The 19070-nt window shown below is 41.2% G+C and overlaps 1 protein-coding gene across 3 annotated transcripts in view; it reads left to right on the top strand.

Moving 5' to 3' along the window:
* Positions 1 to 17815, top strand: part of LOC117828611 — a 44845-nt gene extending 27030 nt beyond the window's left edge. The window contains exons 1-6 of one of the 3 annotated variants that reach the window (XM_034705790.1): positions 4736 to 5048; positions 6778 to 6886; positions 13898 to 14017; positions 14278 to 14356; positions 16379 to 16517; positions 17455 to 17815. In XM_034705790.1, the coding sequence (XP_034561681.1) occupies positions 4957 to 5048; positions 6778 to 6886; positions 13898 to 14017; positions 14278 to 14356; positions 16379 to 16470 (492 nt within the window). In that variant the 5' untranslated portion in view covers positions 4736 to 4956 and the 3' untranslated portion in view covers positions 16471 to 16517; positions 17455 to 17815. Of the gene's footprint in view, positions 1 to 4735; positions 5145 to 6777; positions 6887 to 13897; positions 14018 to 14277; positions 14357 to 16378; positions 16518 to 17454 lie in introns of those variants that run through there. The other 2 variants (XM_034705791.1, XM_034705792.1) reach the window with 2 other exon arrangements.
* Positions 17816 to 19070: the final 1255 nt, after the last annotated feature.

Below are 19070 nucleotides of genomic sequence, written 5' to 3'. Positions count from 1 at the left end.
TCCCTGTGTTCCAGTGTCCCTGTGTCCTTGTGCTCCTGTGTCACTGTGTTTCTTTGTTCCTTTCTCCCTTTGTTCCAGTGTCCCTTTGTTCCAGTGTCCTTGTGGTCATGTGTTCCAGTGTCCCTGTGTCCCTGTATTCCAGTGTCCCTGTGTTTCCCTCTCTGTCCCTTCGTTCCAGTGTCCCTGTTTTCCAGTGTCCCTGTGTCCCCTGCGCTGTGTCCCTTTGTTCCAGTGTCCTTGTGGTCATGTGTTCCAGTGTCCCTGTGTCCCTGTATTCCTGTGTCCCTGTGTTCCAGTGTCCCTGTTTTCCAGTGTCCTTGTGTCCCCTGCGTTGTGTCCCTGTGTCCTTGTGTCCCTTTTTCCATTGTCCCAGTGTTCCAGTTTCCCTGTGTTCCAGTGTTTCTGTGTTCCTGAGTCCCTTTGTTCCCGTCTCCCTGTGTTCCAGTGTCCTTGTTTTCCATTGTCCCTGTGTCCCAGCGTCGCTGTGTCCCTGTGTCCTTGTGTCCCTTTTTTCCATTGTCCCTGTATTTCTCCGTCCCTGTGTTCCGGGGCCCCCTGTTCCAGTGTCCCTGTGTCCTTGTGCTCCTGTGTCGCCGTGTTTCTTTGTTCCTTTCTCCCTGTGTTCCAGTGTCCCTTTGTTCCAGTGTCCTTGTGGTCATGTGTTCCAGTGCCCCTGTGTTTCTGTGTCCCTGTGATACTGTGTCTCTGTGTTCCTGAGTCCCTGTCTTCACGTTTCCCAGTGTTCCTGTGTTTCTGTGTTCCAGCTTTCCTCTTTCCTTGTGTTCCAGTTTCCCTCTGTGTCCCTGTGTCCCTGTATTCCAGTGTCCCTGTATTTCCCTCTCTGTCCCTGTGTTCCAGTGTCCCTGTTTTCCAGTGTCCCTGTGTCCCCTGCGCTGTGTCCCTGTGTCCTTGTGTCCCTTTTTCCATTGTCCCAGTGTTCCAGTTTCCCTGTCTTTTTTTCCCATCGTTCCTTTTATCCTTTGTTCCAGTATCCCTGTGTCCCTGCATCCCTTTTTTCCATTGTCCCTGTGTTCCAGTGTCCTTGTTTTCCAGTGTCCCTGTGTCCCTGCATCCCTTTTTTCCATTGTCCCTGTATTCCAGTGTTTCTGTATTCCTGAGTCCCTTTGTTCCTGTTTCCCTGTATTCCAGTGTCCCTGTGTTCCAGTGTCCTTGTTTTCCATTGTCCCTTTTTCCCAGCGTCGCTGTGTCCCTGTGTCCTGGTGTCCCTTTTTTCCATTGTCCCAGTGTTCCACTTTCCCTGTGTCCTTTTTTTCCCCAGCGTTCCTCTGATTTTTTGTTCCTGTGTTCCAGTATCCCTGTGTCCCTGCATCCCTTTTTTCCATTTTCCCTGTATTCCATTGTCCCTGTCTTCCAGTGTCCTTGTTTTCCAGTGTCCCTGTGTCCCTGCATCCCTTTTTTCCATTGTCCCAGTGTTCCAGTTTCCCCGTGTCCTTTTTTTCCAGCGTTCCTTTGATCCTTCATTCCTGTGTTCCAGTATCCCTGTGTTCCTACATCCCTTTTTTCCATTGTCCCTGTATTCCATTTGTCCCTGTGTTCCAGTGTACCTGTGTTCCAGTGTCCCTGTGTTCCTGTGTCCCTGTGTTCCTGTGTCTCAGTGTTCCTGAGTCCCTGTGTTCACGTTTCCCTGTGTTAATGTTTTTCTTTGTTCCAGCTTTCCTCTGTCCTTGTGTTCCAGTTTACCTCTGTGTCCCTGTCTCCCTGTATTCCAGTGTCCCTGTGTTTCCCTCTCTGTCCCTGTGTTCCAATGTCCCTTTTTTCCAGTGTCCCTGTGTCCCCTGCGCTGTGTCCCTGTGTCCTTGTGTCCCTTTTTCCATTGTCCCAGTGTTCCAGTTTCCCTGTGTCCTTATTTTCCAGCGTTCCTTTGATCCTTTGTTCCTGTGTTCCAGTATCCCTGTGTCCCTGCATCCCTTTTTTCCATTGTCCCTGTATTCCATTGTCCCTGTGTTCCAGTGTCCTTGTTTTCCATTGTCCCTGTATTCCAGTGTTTCTGTTCCTGAGTCCCTTTGTTCCCGTTTCCCTGTATTCCAGTGTCCCTGTGTTCCAGTGTCCTTGTTTTCCAGTGTCCCTGTGTTCCAGTGTCCTTGTTTTCCAGTGTCCCTGTGTCCCAGCGTCGCTGTGTCCCTGTGTCCTTGTGTCCCTTTTTTCCATTGTCCCAGTGTTCCAGTTTCCCTGTGTTCCAGTGTCCTTTTTTTCCAGTGTCCCTGTGTCCCTGCATCCCTTTTTTCCATTGTCCCTGTATTCCAGTGTCCCTTTGTTCCATAGTCCTTGTTTTCCATTGTCCCTGTGTCCTTGTGTCCCTTTTTTCCATTGTCCCTGTATTTCTCAGTCCCTGTGTTCCGGGGCCCCCTGTTCCAGTATCCCTGTGTCCTTGTGCTCCTGTTTCACCGTGTTTCTTTGTTCCTTTCTCCCTGTGTTCCTGTGTCCCTGTGTTCCTGTGTCTCTGTGTTCCTGAGTCCCTGTGTTCACATTTCCCTGTGTTTCTGTGTTACAGCTTTCCTCTTTCCTTGTGTTCCAGTATCCCTGTGTCCTTGTGCTCCTGTGTCACTGTGTTTCTTTGTTACAGCTTACCTATTTCCTTGTGTTCCAGTATCCCTGTGTTCCTACATCCCTTTTTTTTCATTGTCCCTGTATTCCATTTGTCCCTGTATTCCAGTGTCCCTGTGTTCCAGTGTCCTTGTTTTCCAGTGTCCCTGTGTCCTTGTGTCCCTTTTTTCCATTGTCCCAGTGTTCCAGTTTCCCTGTGTCCTTTTTTTCCAGCATTCCTTTGATCCTTTGTTCCTTTTATCCACTATCCCTTTGTCCCTGCATCCTTTTTTCCATTGTCCCTGTATTCCAGTGTCCCTTTGTTCCAGTGTCCTTGTGGTCATGTGTTCCAGTGTCCCTGTGTTCCTGTGTCCCTGTGTTCCTGTGTCTCTGTGTTCCTAAGTCCCTGTCTTCACGTTTCCCTGTGTTCCTGTGTTTCTGTGTTCCAGCTTTCCTCTGTCCTTGTGTTCCAGTTTCCCTCTGTGTCCCTGTGTCCCTGTATTCCAGTGTCCCTGTGTTTCCCTCTCTGTCCCTGTGTTCCAGTGTCCCTGTTTTCCAGTGTCCCTGTGTCCCCTGCGCTGTGTCCCTGTGTCCTTGTGTCCCTTTTTCCATTGTCCCAGTGTTCCAGTTTCCCTGTGTCTTTTTTTCCCAGCGTTCCTTTGATCCTTTGTTCCTGTGTTCCAGTATCCCTGTGTCCCTGCATCCCTTTTTTCCATTGTCCCTGTGTTCCAGTGTCCTTGTTTTCCAGTGTCCCTGTGTCCCTGCATCCCTTTTTCCATTGTCCCTGTATTCCAGTGTTTCTGTTTTCCTGAGTCCCTTTGTTCCCATTTCCCTGTATTCCAGTGTCCCTGTGTTCCAGTGTCCTTGTTTTCCAGTGTCCCTGTGTCCCAGCCTCGCTGTGTCCTTGTGTCCCTTTTTCCCATTGTCCCAGTGTTCCAGTTTCCCTGTGTCCTTTTTTTCCCCAGCGTTCCTTTGATCCTTTGTTCCTGTGTTCCAGTATCCCTGTGTCCCTGCATTCCTTTTTTCCATTGTCCCTGTATTCCAGTGTCCTTGTTTTCCAGTGTCCTTGTTTTCCAGTGTCCCTGTGTCCCTGCATCCCTTTTTTCCATTGTCCCTGTATTCCAGTGTCCCTGTGTTCCAGTGTCCTTGTTTTCCAGTGTCCCTGTGTACTTGTGTCCCTTTTTTCCATTGTCCCAGTGTTCCAGTTTCCCTGTGTCCTTGTTTTCCAGCGTTCCTTTGATCCTTTGTTCCTGTGATCCAGTATCCCTGTGTCCCTGCATCCCTTTTTTCCATTGTCCCTGTGTTCCAATGTCCTTGTGTTCTTCTGGCCCTGAGTTCTTCTGTTTCTGTGTTCCACTGTCCCTTTGTTCCTTGTGCTCCCTTGTCTCGTAGGTTCCTCTGAGCTGCCGTAGACGTCCTCCTGCTGTGGACGTTCCAGACTCCAGCTGATACGGACGTGCTGGAGTCCAGCGGCAACAGCTTCTACTACTCGTCTCATCACTATCACCGCTCCCTCTCTCTCTTATTCTCCTCTATCCCTCTTTCCAGACCCAACTCAGTCGAGGCAGATGGCTGTCTAACAACAGTCTGGTTCTGCTCGAGGTTTCTGCCTGTTAAAAGGAAGTTTTTCCTCTCTACTGTAACTAGCTAAATACTGTGAGGTGCAATGCTGACTGAGTCTTATCCTGTCTTGGTGTTGGGTCTCTGTTCATAATTTGACATAGAGTGATCTAGACCTGCTCTGTTTGTAAAAGAGTCTTGAGATAATGTTTGTTGTGATTTGGCGCTATACAAATAAATATTGATCGATTGACTTTTTCCCTGTGTCCCTGTGTCTCTGTGTCCCTGTGTCCCTGTGTCTCTGTGTTCATGTGTTCCTTTGTATCTGTTTTCCTGTGTCCCTGTGTCCCTGTGTCCCTGTTGCATGTTGGGTCTTTGTTAATAATAGAACAGAGAGTACGGTCTGGACCTGCTGTTTTTGGAAAGAGTCTGAGGAGAACGTTTGTTGGGATTTGGTGCTATATGAAGAAAGATTAGAGTTACGTTTCTTCATCCTTTCTTTGTTGAAGATCTTCTCAGACAGAGCCCAGCTGGCCATGCTGAAACTTTAGTCATCTGTTTGAAACCGTCACAGACCTGTCTTCAGAGCAGAGGCATGGAGGCGTGTGCTTCTCCTCTGCTCTCTCTCACAGACTTCCTCTAGGCGTCTCTCTAGACCAGATAACCCTGCAGCTCCTCTTTAAAGCCTCCTCCTCACAACTAAATTAGATTTACTGTGTTTCCTTTTCAAAAAGCACATGATCATCCTGTGATTTTGATCCTCTCAGTCCTGGTTTTATGTCTCTTCATCAGTGGAGCTGATTGTTCTTTGTTGAGTGTTCAGTCCAGAGTTAACTGTGTGATCGGAGCAGAATGAATCCATGGCTCTTTACGATAATCCTGGCAGCTGGCACCTTGGAGCTTTGTTGTGCAGGACCTCTCCATGCCCAGTGCAAAGCTGAATGGTATGCTTTCATTCGTTTCATAAAATATGTTGTGTTTTTGTTTTCATAGTAATGACTGAAGCTTGTGGCATCGCAGCACTCTGAGAAATACTGAAGGTTAGTGTTGGACTTAAAACATCTGTTACAGGCAAGAATTTATTGAATACCTTATATTCTGATTCTTTTGATGTCAGGTGAACCTTCATAAGGCTAGACTTGTGTTGTAATGTGTTACATGGCATTCTATTCTAAGTTATTTTCTATTAAACACAAATAGTGTCAAAACCATCATGCATATGTGGGACTTTGTTTGAAAGCAACATGGCTTGATTATTGTGTCAGCTGTACTTAAAGAACATGCTGGTCTAACCTCAGAGCGTGTGCCATGGAGAGGTCATTTCAGTCCTTCAGCTGAGCTACAACAAGGCCTGAGTTTGTCTGGACAGGGACAGTATTCCTCATGATAAAAGGCCTTTGTGTCTCCTAGTCTCACTGTTAATTGATTAATGTTGTTTAAAACTTTTTTGAATTGCCTACTATAGAGAGAAAAAAAAGGTCAAAATTTGCTTTTATGTGACTTTATCCTTCTAACTGCTTTTACCTCTATTATATTTTTATTTTTACCTTTTATCCAACTAATCAATGGTTTTACATTTTATTTGATTATTTTATTTGGTTATTATTTGTTTTAATATATATATATATATATATATATATATATATATATATACATATACATATACATATATATATATATACCTATATATATACATATATATATACATATATATATATATATTTCATTTATTATTTTAATGTTCCTAAATTATCCTTTTCACTTTGTCTAATTTTTCTGATGTGATGTCGTCATCTCATTCTGAAAACCTCTTTAATTGTCCTTTTATTTATTAATTATTTATTTACTCATTCATTTATTTATTTATTATTTTTTTATTTAATGTATTTGTAATTTAATTTAATGTATTGTATTTATCATTTTTAATTGTATTTATTTATTGTATTTGTTTATTTATTTATTTTATTTATTTATTTTATTTATTTATTTCTATTTATTTATTTCTATTTACTCATTTTTGTGTATTTATTAATTTTTATTCAATAATTTGTACACGTTTTTTCTATTTATTTATTAATTTTTATTAATTTTATTTATTTATTTTATTTATTAAAACCTCTTAAACAATGATTTGTTGGTCTTTTGTCTCACCACTTTATTCTGTTTAATTTACATGTGTTCTTTTTAACCTCTCGTTGTATTCTGTTTTGTTAAAATTCCTCCTCCCTGTCTGTCAAAGGTTTACTTTGTTATTCAAACCATGCTTTGTTTGTCAAAGCACTTTGTAAACATTTGTTTTGAAATGTCCTATATAAATAAAGTTGTTGTTGTTATTATTATTATTATTATTATTATGTGACTAAGATAAGACTGTGCCAATGATCCTATATTTTGTGTTTAATGTGTGTGATCTTTGGGTCCAGTTAAAAGTGAAATACTCAATTCAAAGCTCTAATGGTAGCACAAATAGCTAAGTAATGCTGACTCTTAAATACTGCTGTAACACGAGCATTCACATGAAGACGCTTTTTAAAACCTTATATATCAGTCGTACTCATAGCTACACCAAATGTCCACTAGATGGCACCATTTCATTGAAAATAACAAACTCTGGTTGTCTCAGAACTACCAGAGAGCTCAGAACCTCCTTCAGTGATGTGTTTGTTTCTGCAGGTACTTTGGGATCCCATGCCAAACGGTTTATGAATCCCTCGTCTCTCAGATTAAGAAGTGGAGAACCATGAGTGGCTGCACCATGGGAGGACAGAAGTGCCTGTACAAGGTGTGTGTGTGTGTGTTTGTGTGTGTGATTTCATACCTTAGAAGACTGCAAATGCACATAAAACTGTTGAACACAGTGGAAATGAACCTGTATGTATTTTAGTAAATCTAGCAGCTTTGTCCTATCAACCTTAATCCACCGTTTTGGTCCTTATGGAAATAACTTTTAGTTTTTTACACATTTTTTTACAGACCTTCACATGGCCAAGAGGATGAATCCATTCTGACCAAATAATAATACCTCAACTTTACCTTATCTTCCACCAGTAGAGTTGACATCTTTGGTTCAGATTTTGTCAAATATGTGCACACAGCATTAATTCATAATTAAAGCAACAAGCAGCAATTAACGGGCCTTCACAACGGTGCACCTGGAACATGTTGCAGCCACAGAATACCAAGCAGAAGCATCTTGTGACTCTGCACCATGACCTAAATTTATAGATGTGTTTAAGCATAGACTGTCAGAATACTTGTAAAATGTTAAGCATATAGAACACTGTATATGAGAGGTTGTAGTGTCTTTAACAGTAGCTGGTGCTAAGAATAAGACCAAGTTATCACCCATAGATCTGTTCATAACAGCACATTCATGAAGTGCATAACACTTGAGCCAAGTTGAACAAAGTTTATGAGAAGCAGTACAGCTTGTGTCCAGTAGGTGGCGCTTTTACCCAAGCGGGAATTGAAGCCAATGAGGAAGTGCTAAAAACTGCTCGAGTGTCCGCTTGAGGCTGGCTATGGAAGTACCAGAAACCACGTACACACCAATTCAAAAAAGACGATCTTTACAGCAGAAAGAAACATGTTTACAGCCTGGTACAAAAGATGAGTGTAGTCTGGATAGCTCATTTCTTGATCGGCACACACTGTACGGGTTGATGAATTTTTTCATAACGCGCAATTTCAAAGATATTGAGATTACGAGTCTTCCAATGAGAGGCTCAGCTGACTTGATTGACAGGCGGGAACACTGTAGCTGTTGGCTAGGAGGCTTCAGAAACAGATGGGTGACCTCACGGAGATTCCGTCCATTATTTATACAGTCTATGGCTGGGACTGACATCCAACCACTGAAACCTGGAGCTGATTGGTCATTGTTTGTAAGATGTAGTTCTGCCTCTGTCCATTAGGTGGTAGTGTTACTTTAGGTGAAACGTTGTCATGTAGATGTATTAAGGCAGGGGTGTCCAAAGTGCGGCCCGGGGGCCAATTGCGGCCCAAGGTCCATTTATTTATGGCCCCAAGCTTCCATATTAAAACGTGTTATTTATAGCACAGAAATGAATCACATTCTGAATCATCTGTACATTTGTAGTTTCTTTCAAGCGCACACACAAAACTAAAGTCAATCCAGAAACGTCTCAAAAAGCTTCATATGGACTACTTGTATAAAGCCAAAGCTCTGGGAATTCTGCAAGACGGCAATTATGAAGAAACACAAGAACTCTTAAAGTTGACAGGTTTTCAACTTAATGTTTTTATCATGATGTGAAAATGTTCTTGATGAACACTAAAAGTACAGAAGACACAAAAGAGGACACAAGACAAGACCAAAATTATGAAATTGTGCAGAAAAGGCCAAATTTGGTGCATAAAACTAAACTTAAAACAGAACTCAGGAAAATAATTATTTTGTCCTTAAAATGTTGTCTGCTGGTCAGAAAAGTCTTAAAAACAACATGAAAAAGAAGTGTGATGAAATCCAGATCGTGATCCTGCCATAGAAAAATAATGATACAATATTTTTCTCACACTGCCCGAACATTTTCCTCCAGAAGATAAAGTTTGCTAATGTATACATGGCTTGTGGAGAACTGAGGACTACCTATTTACTGATGTATTGAGAAAAAAATTAAAATAATTGTTATCAAATGGAGATTTCATATATAACTTTTATGATGCCTAAGTCTCGGTAGGAGCCGCTGGCCCTGAGGCAGTCTGACAACATCAAAAGTGGCCCTCTTTGAAAAAAGTTTGGACACCCCTGTATTAAGGGATAGACCCTCATCTTTAATGTAAACATGTGAGCAGAGATAATATGATAATTATAAGCATGACAGCACAGTACATTAAGGGTTACAAGGCTTTTCTGGTTTATGGCAAATGGCCAGAAAACAACAAACTTTGATCTGCAGCTGAGGCCACGCCCCCTGAGAAAAACTCAAACTCTATATAACTTCAAATACTCAAGGTGTCTACAGTGAGCTGATCTAAGTTAGGGTTGGTCCGATAAAGCTGGAACCCTGAAAGTGGCTGAAGATAGAGTGATGATTTTTTATTGTGAAGTATTCAATTATTGCCTATTGATAAAAATAGCAGCAACAAGTCAGCAGACATATGTGAGTTGAGCTTGAAATGGAAATGATGACATATAGGACATGTTGTGGACCTGTCATGCTTCAACTTCCTCCTCTTAAAACGTCTCCACCCATGTCTCTGGAGATGCAAGCAAGCTCCAAGAAACTGTTATTACAGAGCAGTAATGTTAGTCTTCTATCCTTCCCCTCAGCTCTGCTATTCTCTGATGTTAGCTGGCATTAGCATTAGCATTAGCGTTTTGCTGGCCAAACAGTGGCGCTGCTGTCACAGTGTAAGTGAATAAAGGCAAGGCTTCGAGGAACAGGTGATATTATAATCACAATACAAAGCTTATGATGAGAACTGATTACACACTAAGATCCAAAGCCGGCCTCTGGGCCTGTGAGGCGTCTGCTTGAACCAAGTAAACAAGATAGAAGTTCAAACATGATATGCAATTCAATAATGTGCGTTTTCAGCCAATGAAAAAGTGGACTGGATAACACAGTAGCAGCTAACACGTGTGCTCAAGTTGTCATTAAACCAAAAACCATGGACTGAACCAAACACCCTGGACTGAATCAGAAACCATGGACTGAACCAAACACCCTAGACTGAACCAAACACCCTAGACTGAACCAAACACCCTAGACTGAAACAAACACCATGGACTGAACCAAACACCCTGGACTAAACCAAACACCCTAGACTGAACCAAACACCCTAGACTGAAACAAACACCATGGACTAAACCAAACACCCTAGACTGAACCAAACACCCTAGACTGAAACAAACACCCTGGACTGAACCAAAAACCATGGACTGAACCAAACACCCTGGACTGAACCAAACACCCTAGACTGAACCAAACAGCCTAGACTGAAACAAACACCATGGACTGAACCAAACACCCTGGACTAAACCAAACACCCTAGACTGAACCAAACAGCCTAGACTGAAACAAACACCATGGACTGAACCAAACACCCTGGACTAAACCAAACACCCTAGACTGAACCAAACAGCCTAGACTGAAACAAACACCATGGACTGAACCAAACACCCTGGACTAAACCAAACACCCTAGACTGAACCAAACAGCCTAGACTGAAACAAACACCATGGACTGAACCAAACAGCCTAGACTGAAACAAACACCATGGACTGAACCAAACACCCTGGACTGAACCAAACACCCTTGACTGAACCAAACACCCTAGACTGAACCAAACACCCTGGACTGAACCAAACACCCTTGACTGAACCAAACACCCTAGACTGAACCAAACACCCTGGACAGAACCAAACACCCTGGACAGAACCAAACACCCTAGACTGAACCAAACAGCCTAGACTGAAACAAACACCATGGACTGAACCAAACAGCCTAGACTGAAACAAACACCATGGACTGAACCAAACACCCTGGACTGAACCAAACACCCTAGACTGAACCAAACACCCTGGACTGAACCAAACACCCTTGACTGAACCAAACACCCTAGACTGAACCAAACACCCTGGACAGAACCAAACACCCTGGACTAAACCAAACACCCTAGACTGAACCAAACAGCCTAGACTGAAACAAACACCATGGACTGAACCAAACAGCCTAGACTGAAACAAACACCATGGACTGAACCAAACACCCTGGACTGAACCAAACACCCTAGACTGAAACAAACACCATGGACTGAACCAAACACCCTAGACTGAACCAAACACCCTAGACTGAACCAAACACCCTGGACTGAACCAAACACCCTTGACTGAACCAAACACCCTAGACTGAACCAAACACCCTGGACAGAACCAAACACCCTGGACTAAACCAAACACCCTAGACTGAACCAAACAGCCTGGACTGAAACAAACACCATGGACTGAACCAAACACCCTGGACTGAACCAAACACCCTGGACTGAACCAAACACCCTGGACTGAACCAAACACCCTGGACTGAACCACCCCCCTCAGCTTTAGGAGTCAGTCTCTCTGATGCTCCTGAGTTTAATAATGTCACAGCTGCTGTGGCACCAGGAGAATATTGACAGAACATTTGGATTTTACTTTGGTATCACATGCATTTTGAAGTCTATCTTTTCACTTTTCTCCACTACAATTATTTTTCACTGGTAGGTAATTAAATGATAAAGTGTTGAATATATCAATTCTGTATTCCGATCTTGTTTTTTCCATTTGAGGCTTTTATCTAAAATCTTTCATTGATTTTGAGAAAGTGATAAATGCTTTTATTTTGACCTGACTGGACGACTGTAACGCACTTTATGTCGGCGTTAAAAAGGCCTCCCTGTCACGCCTACAGTTAGTTCACAATGCTGCTGCTCGTCTTTTAACTGGCACCCGTAAGTGAGAGCACATTACATTAAAAATAATAATAATAATAATAATAATAATAATAATAATAATAATACATTTTATTTATTACGCACTTTACATTCTGAAACAAATCTCAAAGTGCTACATGACATATTAATATGACAGCAAGAGTAAAAAACAGGGTTAAAAACAGATAGTTAAATGCAGACACTTGTTTAAATCAGTGTAGTTAAATAAAACAGATAAAAGAAGCAGGGAAGGGCAGATAAAAACCAGGGAAATTAAAACTAAGGAAATAAAAACTAGGGAAATGAAAACCAGGGAAATAAAAACTAGGGAAATAAAAACTAGGGAAATAAAAACCAGGGAAATAAAAACTAGGGAAATAAAAACTAGGGAAATAAAAACTAGGGAAATGAAAACCAGGGAAATAAAAACTAGGGAAATAAAAACTAGGGAAATAAAAACTAGGGAAATGAAAACTAGGGAAATGAAAACTAGGGGAAAAAAAACTAGGGGAGATAAAACTGGGTGGTTAAAAACTATGGAAATAAAAACTAAGGAAATAAAAACTAGGGGGTTAAAAACTAAGGAAATAAAAACTAAGGAAAAAAACTAGGGAAATAAAAACTAGGGAAATAAATACTAGGGGGTTAAAAACTAAGGAAATAAAAACTAAGGAAAAAAACTAGGGAAATAAAAACTAGGGAAATGCACTCCGAAACAGAAAGGTTTTCAGTGCCTTTTTGAAGGAGTCTGTGGTTAGGGAGCTCTCAGGTGGTCCGGGAGGGCATTCCACAGTCCCATAGTGCGGAGTCTAGTTTTTGGACTCTGCATTACCCCCCCATCCTTCCTCCATCCACTGTTTCTTTAGGATTCATTTTCAGATGTTATTGTTTGTTTTTAAACCTTTAAATGGAGTAGCTCCACAGTACATCAGCGACCTCCTGCAAAGCCACACTCCCACAAGGTGGTACCTAAGACCAGGCTGAAAACCAGGGGTGGCCGTGCCTTCTCAGCAGTGGCCCCCAACCTGTGGAACCAGCTGCCCCCCCCCCATGTTAGACTGTCCCCAACATTAAGGACTTTTAAATCCCGTCTTAAAACATATTTTTACTCCTTGGCTTTTAACCCTCTAACCCAGGGGTGTCAAACATGCGGCCCGCGGGCCAAAACCGGCCCACCAGAGGTTGCAATCCGGCCCACGGAACGACTTTGCAAAGTGCAAAGTGTTACAGATTAGACATTAACTGCAAATTTTCAATGAAAGTAACTACTATTTTAAATTTGTCCTCTGAGGGTCGCATACAATCATAGTGCTGATGGAGCGCACCTGAACAGCACTTTTTCCCGGGACTTTTTCCTCAAAGTGAGAAAATAGATGACTTGCTGTTTGCATAATCCGGTTGAGATTCATTAAGTCTTTTTAGAGCACTATAAGATGATCCACTAACTATTTACACTAACACAACACCCCTGCATACAACAATGTCCAGCAAGCAAACAGTTCCTTTCGGAGCTGAGGGGTCCAGGATAGCCAACTTTACCTTCTTCATTATTATAATCTCTCTGTTCTTTTGCAGTAAAAATGACACTCTGTGTCAGGTGAATTGATAACTTGTTTGGTGTGTTTGCAGCAGGTTTCAGTGCTTAAAGAGTAAAATGTTCTGCCCCAATATGAGACTCATCATGGAGAACTGTTTTTGTAGAAAGATAGTTGATTACATTTTCAGCACATACTTGTACTATTTTGCACTAAAACAAAGGGAAAAATGTAAAGTTGTCGTTATTTATAGGTTATTATGTTATGATTTTACTGGTCCGGCCCACTTCAGATCAACTTGGGCTGTATGTGGCCCCTGAACTGAAATGAGTTTGACACCCCTGCTCTAACCCCTGTGTGGTCTCTGACTCTGTCTGTTCTTTTAGTGGAGTTTTATTTGCTCTTACAGTGTTTTTATTTTAGTTTTTATTATTTATTTTACTTTTTTTAATTCCTTTTTTATTATTATTTATTTATATTTTTCTGTTAAACTATTTTGTTTTTTTTACTATTAGTGTTTTATTCTGATTCTTTTATTTTATTCTATTTTATTTTCTGACAGTGTTTCATGTTCTGTGTGTTTGAACTTATTTTACCTCGCTCTGCAGCACTTTGCTAAACTTGATTGTTTTTTTTAAATGTGCTATATAAATAAAGTGGATTAGATATTTATTTCTATAATGTAAGTACAGTTCAATCAGCTTGGTTTGGGGTTTAACCAAAACCCAACATGTGTTTTGACATGGTAATTTAATACTTAGTCAATGAAACTACAACATTTAAATGAATTCATGTTCAAATCAAACACTTTGTTCTCTCTGCAGCTGAAGTCTGCCTCTGTCCACTTTATAGCAGCCAAACACACCGCTCCTTTCAAGAGATATGAGGACGACATCAATTTCCGGCTGGTCTCCTATCACTTCTTCACTTGCTGTCACGTTTCAGTAGGTTCCAACACTCCTCTCATTTATTATCTCACAGATGTTAGAAAACTGAACCAGCCATAGATAGTCCTCTCAGTCTGAATCTATGTCCTCTCTGAACCACGTCTATATTTGCTGTCTTTATCTCTCTTTCTGTCACCATCCGTTTCCTCCTTTCAAAGTGTTTCCCAAAGGGGAGTCTGTCTTCATTCATGTAACTGTGTGTCTCTTTTGGTGTAAACTATATAATCCTGTTAACATATGTAATTGTTCATTTATAGGCCATGTCCGTTTCTGAGAGCTGGTATGCAATCAAAGACCACGGCAGAAACTACTGCAACCTGTACAACCTGATGGAAGGTACGCTTTAACAATCCACCATTAAATCAGCGACACAGCAGTTCACTATCAGACTGGAATAATTACAAACATCTACAACTTAGCATGTGAGCTATATTCCAGTCTGTAGCCTAATCAATCAATCAATCAATCAATCAATCAATCAATCAATCAATCAATCAATCAATCAATCAATCAATCAATCTTTATTTATACAGCACCAAATCCCAACTAACGTTCTCCTCAGACTCTTTACAAACAGTGCAGGTCTAGACCGTACTCTATGTTCTATTATTAACAAAGACCCAACATCAAGACAGGATCAGATCCAGTCCCATCTTACAGACAGGACTCAGTCTGATCTCATCTTAATCCACCATGAGCAGAGCACTTTGCAGCATTTAGCAAGTTACAGTGGCAAGGACAAACTTCCTTTAACAGGCAGAAACCTCCAGCAGGACCAGACTCATGTTAGACACACATCTGCTGAGACCGTGTTGGAGAGAGGGATAGAGGGAGATGAAGAGAGAGAGAGATGATAGAGGTAAGACGGATAGTAGTAGTTGTAGCAGAGATCCAGAGGAACCTACGAGACAAGGGAGCTCAGGGACTCCAGAAAGGTTTATGGTTAGTAACTTTAATGGACTCTCTTACTCTCCTCTATCCCTCTTTCCAGACCCAACTGGGTCGAGGCAGATGTCTGTCTAACATGAGTCTGGTTCTGCTCGAGGTTTCTGCCTGTTAAAGGAAGTTTGTCCTCTCCGCTGTAACTAGCTAAATACTGCGAGGTGCAATGCTCATGGTGGATTAAGGTGGGGACAGACTGAGTCTTATCCTGTCTTGGTGTTGGGTCTCTGTTCATAATTTGACATAGAGTGGTCTAGACCTGCTCTGTTTGTAAAAGAGTCTTGAGACAATGTTTGTTGTGATTTGGCGCTATACAAATAAAGATTGATTGTTTAAATGATAGATAGATAGATAGATAGATAGATAGATAGATAGATAGATAGGTAGGTAGGTAGGTAGGTAGGTAGGTAGGTAGGTAGGTAGGTAGATAGATAGATAGATAGATAGATAGATAGATAGATAGATAGATAGATAGATAGATAGAAAGATAGATAGATAGATTGATTGATTGATTGATTGATTGATTGATTGATTGATTGATTGATTGACTGATTGACTGATTGACTGACTGACTTTGAAAGAGGGAAAGACAGGATCCCAGTGTGTCAGTCTAACAGTGCGTTCACACCAAACGAGATCAATCGCTCTATTTGCACGAATACAGAGGCGAGGATGTTTTGCGTTCACTCGCTCAATTTTATGCGAATGACTCGCTTGAACACGAGTGCCCAAGACGCGAATTGTTGTTGTTATCAAACAAGGTTGAGCTCGCAGACATTGAATGGGGAAGCTGGTTATGCTAAAGGAGGCAGAGCTAACTTCCTACTACAAACCCATAGCAGGATTCAAGTGACAGACAAAGTTTTTCACCACTCAGCAGATCATCCTCCTCCCTCTCTGTCCTCACAGTGAGCTCCTGTTTATTCCTGATCCCATAAAAACAGGTAGAGTCAATATATAATCAATGTGTCCCGTATATATTTGCGCCGCCAGACCACTACTTGCGTCTCTACATTGACTTTACATGTAATTCATTCGCGCAAATGATTTTATTTGCGTATGGTGTGAACGCCCCATAAGCCCATAGCAGCATAACTAAGAGCCTGTTTGTGTAGAGAATTACATATTGACCAAGTGAAGTACTGTTCATGCCTTAATGTAACCAAACTGCAGCCTGTATACAGAGTTTTCCACGAGTCTAGTTGTTTTTTACTCCAAACTTATGATTAGATTTCTGGAACTATCATTGTGAAGGTTAATATGTGAGGTTAACTTTCAATCTCTGTTTAGACCTGTTGGCTTCCTCAGCCAATCACAGCATGGTAGGGTGGACATTCTTGCACATTTCTGCTGGATGCATATGTTTTAACTGAACAGATGATCCTCACACCTCTCACTCTTGTAATTATTCAACAGGAAGTGGTCTCACTGAGGCCAGAGGTTATAAAGAGGTCACCAGTGACTTCCTGTGTACACAACGATCTTCTGCCAACTGCACCATCTACTGACCTGCCAGCTGGAAGAACATGAAGGGCGATCAGAGTAATCGCTACAAGTATACAGTGTTTTCATTTTTGAAAATGATGGATTTGCAGCTTGAACTCATATATTAAGTGTGATTTATTATGTAGCTAGACAGTTGAACTTCTCATATAATGCAACAAAGCAGAGTCAATGTGCAAAGTAAGACTAACATCACATTCCCATCATTACTTCATGTTAGATCTGACTAAAATAACTCACAATGATACCCTGAAAACATTTTTTTATTCTTATTCCTGTGTCATGTATGACAGTTTTAGATTTAATGTTTTCAGGGTATCAGCCCTGAAGGTGATGATAAAATGTGAAGGAAAACATGAGTCGAAGCCTCATAACAGCTTAAAGGCTCTGGTGTTAGCCTGTTTTAGTCTCTTATTTTAATTTCTGCATGATGTCACAAAAGCATGATCAACAACTTGAATTCATGTTTCACATGAATGATTATACAGCTCAGTAAAGTGTCCTACCAGCCTCTTGTCCTCCCCTTACAACCACCTCAGATCAAACCAATTGATTGGTCGGTGGGTAGAGTAACGTAAGCACCCTTGCCCCTCAGAATTGCAGGCAGCCAATCAGCACAGAGCCTCATCAGAATCAGAATCAGCTTTATTGGCCAAGTACGCTTGAACACACAAGGAATTTGACTTTAGTAAACTGTGCTCTCTTTGTACAAGGCATAAGAATAAGAATAAGAATAAGACCTACAATAAAAAATAAACTAAAAATAATAACAATAACATCAGCTATAAATACAAAAGAACAACAAATAGGCATGACTAATATGTACAGGCTAAAATAATATGATAAAGTGCAGTGGTGAGTTGCAGAGGTAGTTTTTACATTATAAAAATAGAAGTTAAATAATACAAAAAATAGAAATATGGAATTCTGCTTGGAGAATTGTTGCATTGTGTATTTACATGTATATAAAGAGAGTATTGATCCAACAGGTATGACACTGTTATGGTTTAGTGTTCATCATCATCATCATCATCATCATCGTAGCAGCCCCACCCCCTCAGATCAGTGCATGGATGATGAGGTTAGAAGCTGAGTTTCTGCAACTGAATCCAAACCTTGCTTAAAGATGACTAGCACTGTGGTATACTGGAACTAGCTGAGTACCTAATGAAGATGACTTTGGAGGAACTCAACAGCCTAGAAGAAGAATCACCAACACATTTCCAGACCCCATGTGATCATGGTCAGAAACTGTTTGAATTATATATGTTTCTGTGACTGTTTTACTATTATACTTTATATTTGTACTGTTTTTTACATTTAAAGAATAAAAAGCCTAAAACACCTGAATTACTCACCTATACCTTAACAACAAAGCTGAGATCTGATAACTGGATCATTAAAGGCGTTTTTCAACCGGAATAACTTTACCCCTGAACTACATGCGTTTCGACCGTTGGACCCAGGGTCTAAATTTAGTTCAGGGGTAGATAATCTCCCTCCTAAAAAGCCCCTGCTAGGGGGGTTGTACTTTTCAAAGCTGCCGGGACTTTCTGGGGGCGGGGCCTGCAATGCTGAACCTGTCTGATTGGTAGATTAACCTCAGTGTTTTTATTCCTCCCTCCGTCCACAATAACATCACACACATCTGTGACTCACTTGATTTCTCTTTCTTTCATTAGTTTTTATTTGTTCTATCTTTTTTGTATGTGTGTGTACTTTTCAAAAGAAGAAGCTGTGATTCTCTTGATTTAGCAGCTTGTAACAGTAGTCTTCTCTCAGCCCACCGTGAATGCGTCTCTCCTCCCGGTGTTACGGTTTTAAAAGTGACCCTGTAAACTGGAGACCTTCAGCTGAACGTGTCAGTGTTTGTGGAGTTTACACAGCTGTTGAAACACAGAGGGAGTTCCTGGGAATGCAAACTAGTTTAGTTTTTATTAAGATTTCAAAATATCCTCATCAGATATTTAATGATGGTCTAAAGATGTTTATGAGGGATGCATCCGGCTGAAAGTCTCCAGTTAACAGGGTCGCTGTTTAAACCAAAACACCGGTCGATCTCTGCCACGGCTTTTTGAGTTCAAAAGGATTTTAAAGGCGTGTTGAAACGTCTTTGCTACTCGCGCTTATCTCCTCTCACGTGTTGATTCAGTGAATCCATCTGTGATGAAATATAACACCATCTAAAACAGACCAGCTGAGTCTCTTCATGCTAACAGGCTAACTGTTGTGTTGCCCATAATGATACCTGCCTGTCCGTCTGCTTCTATGGTGTCATCTGTGATGAATGGCATTCCTCTTTGTTTTACTGCCCTCTACTGGTCTGGTGGTGTAGTGCATTTACTTTTTTTGTCATAAGCTGATATCTACACCCAAATCTGCGCTGGTTTCTTCACCAGATTGATATATGAGGTCCATTATGTATTTTGACCTAAACTGTTTTTTGAACCAGGCTGTAAACATGTTTATTTCTGCTGTAAAGATGGTCTTCTTTGAATGGGTGTGTATGTGGTTTCGGGTACTTCTGCAGCCAGCCTCAAGTGGACATGCGAGGAACTTCAGTTTTTCTTCTGCATTGGCTTCAGTTTTGCAGCCGGATGTTACC

Source organism: Notolabrus celidotus, chromosome 17 (genome assembly GCF_009762535.1).
Source record: "Notolabrus celidotus isolate fNotCel1 chromosome 17, fNotCel1.pri, whole genome shotgun sequence".
NCBI classification, from domain to species: domain Eukaryota; kingdom Metazoa; phylum Chordata; class Actinopteri; order Labriformes; family Labridae; genus Notolabrus; species Notolabrus celidotus.
This window is presented reverse-complemented; position numbering and strand designations above follow the sequence as displayed.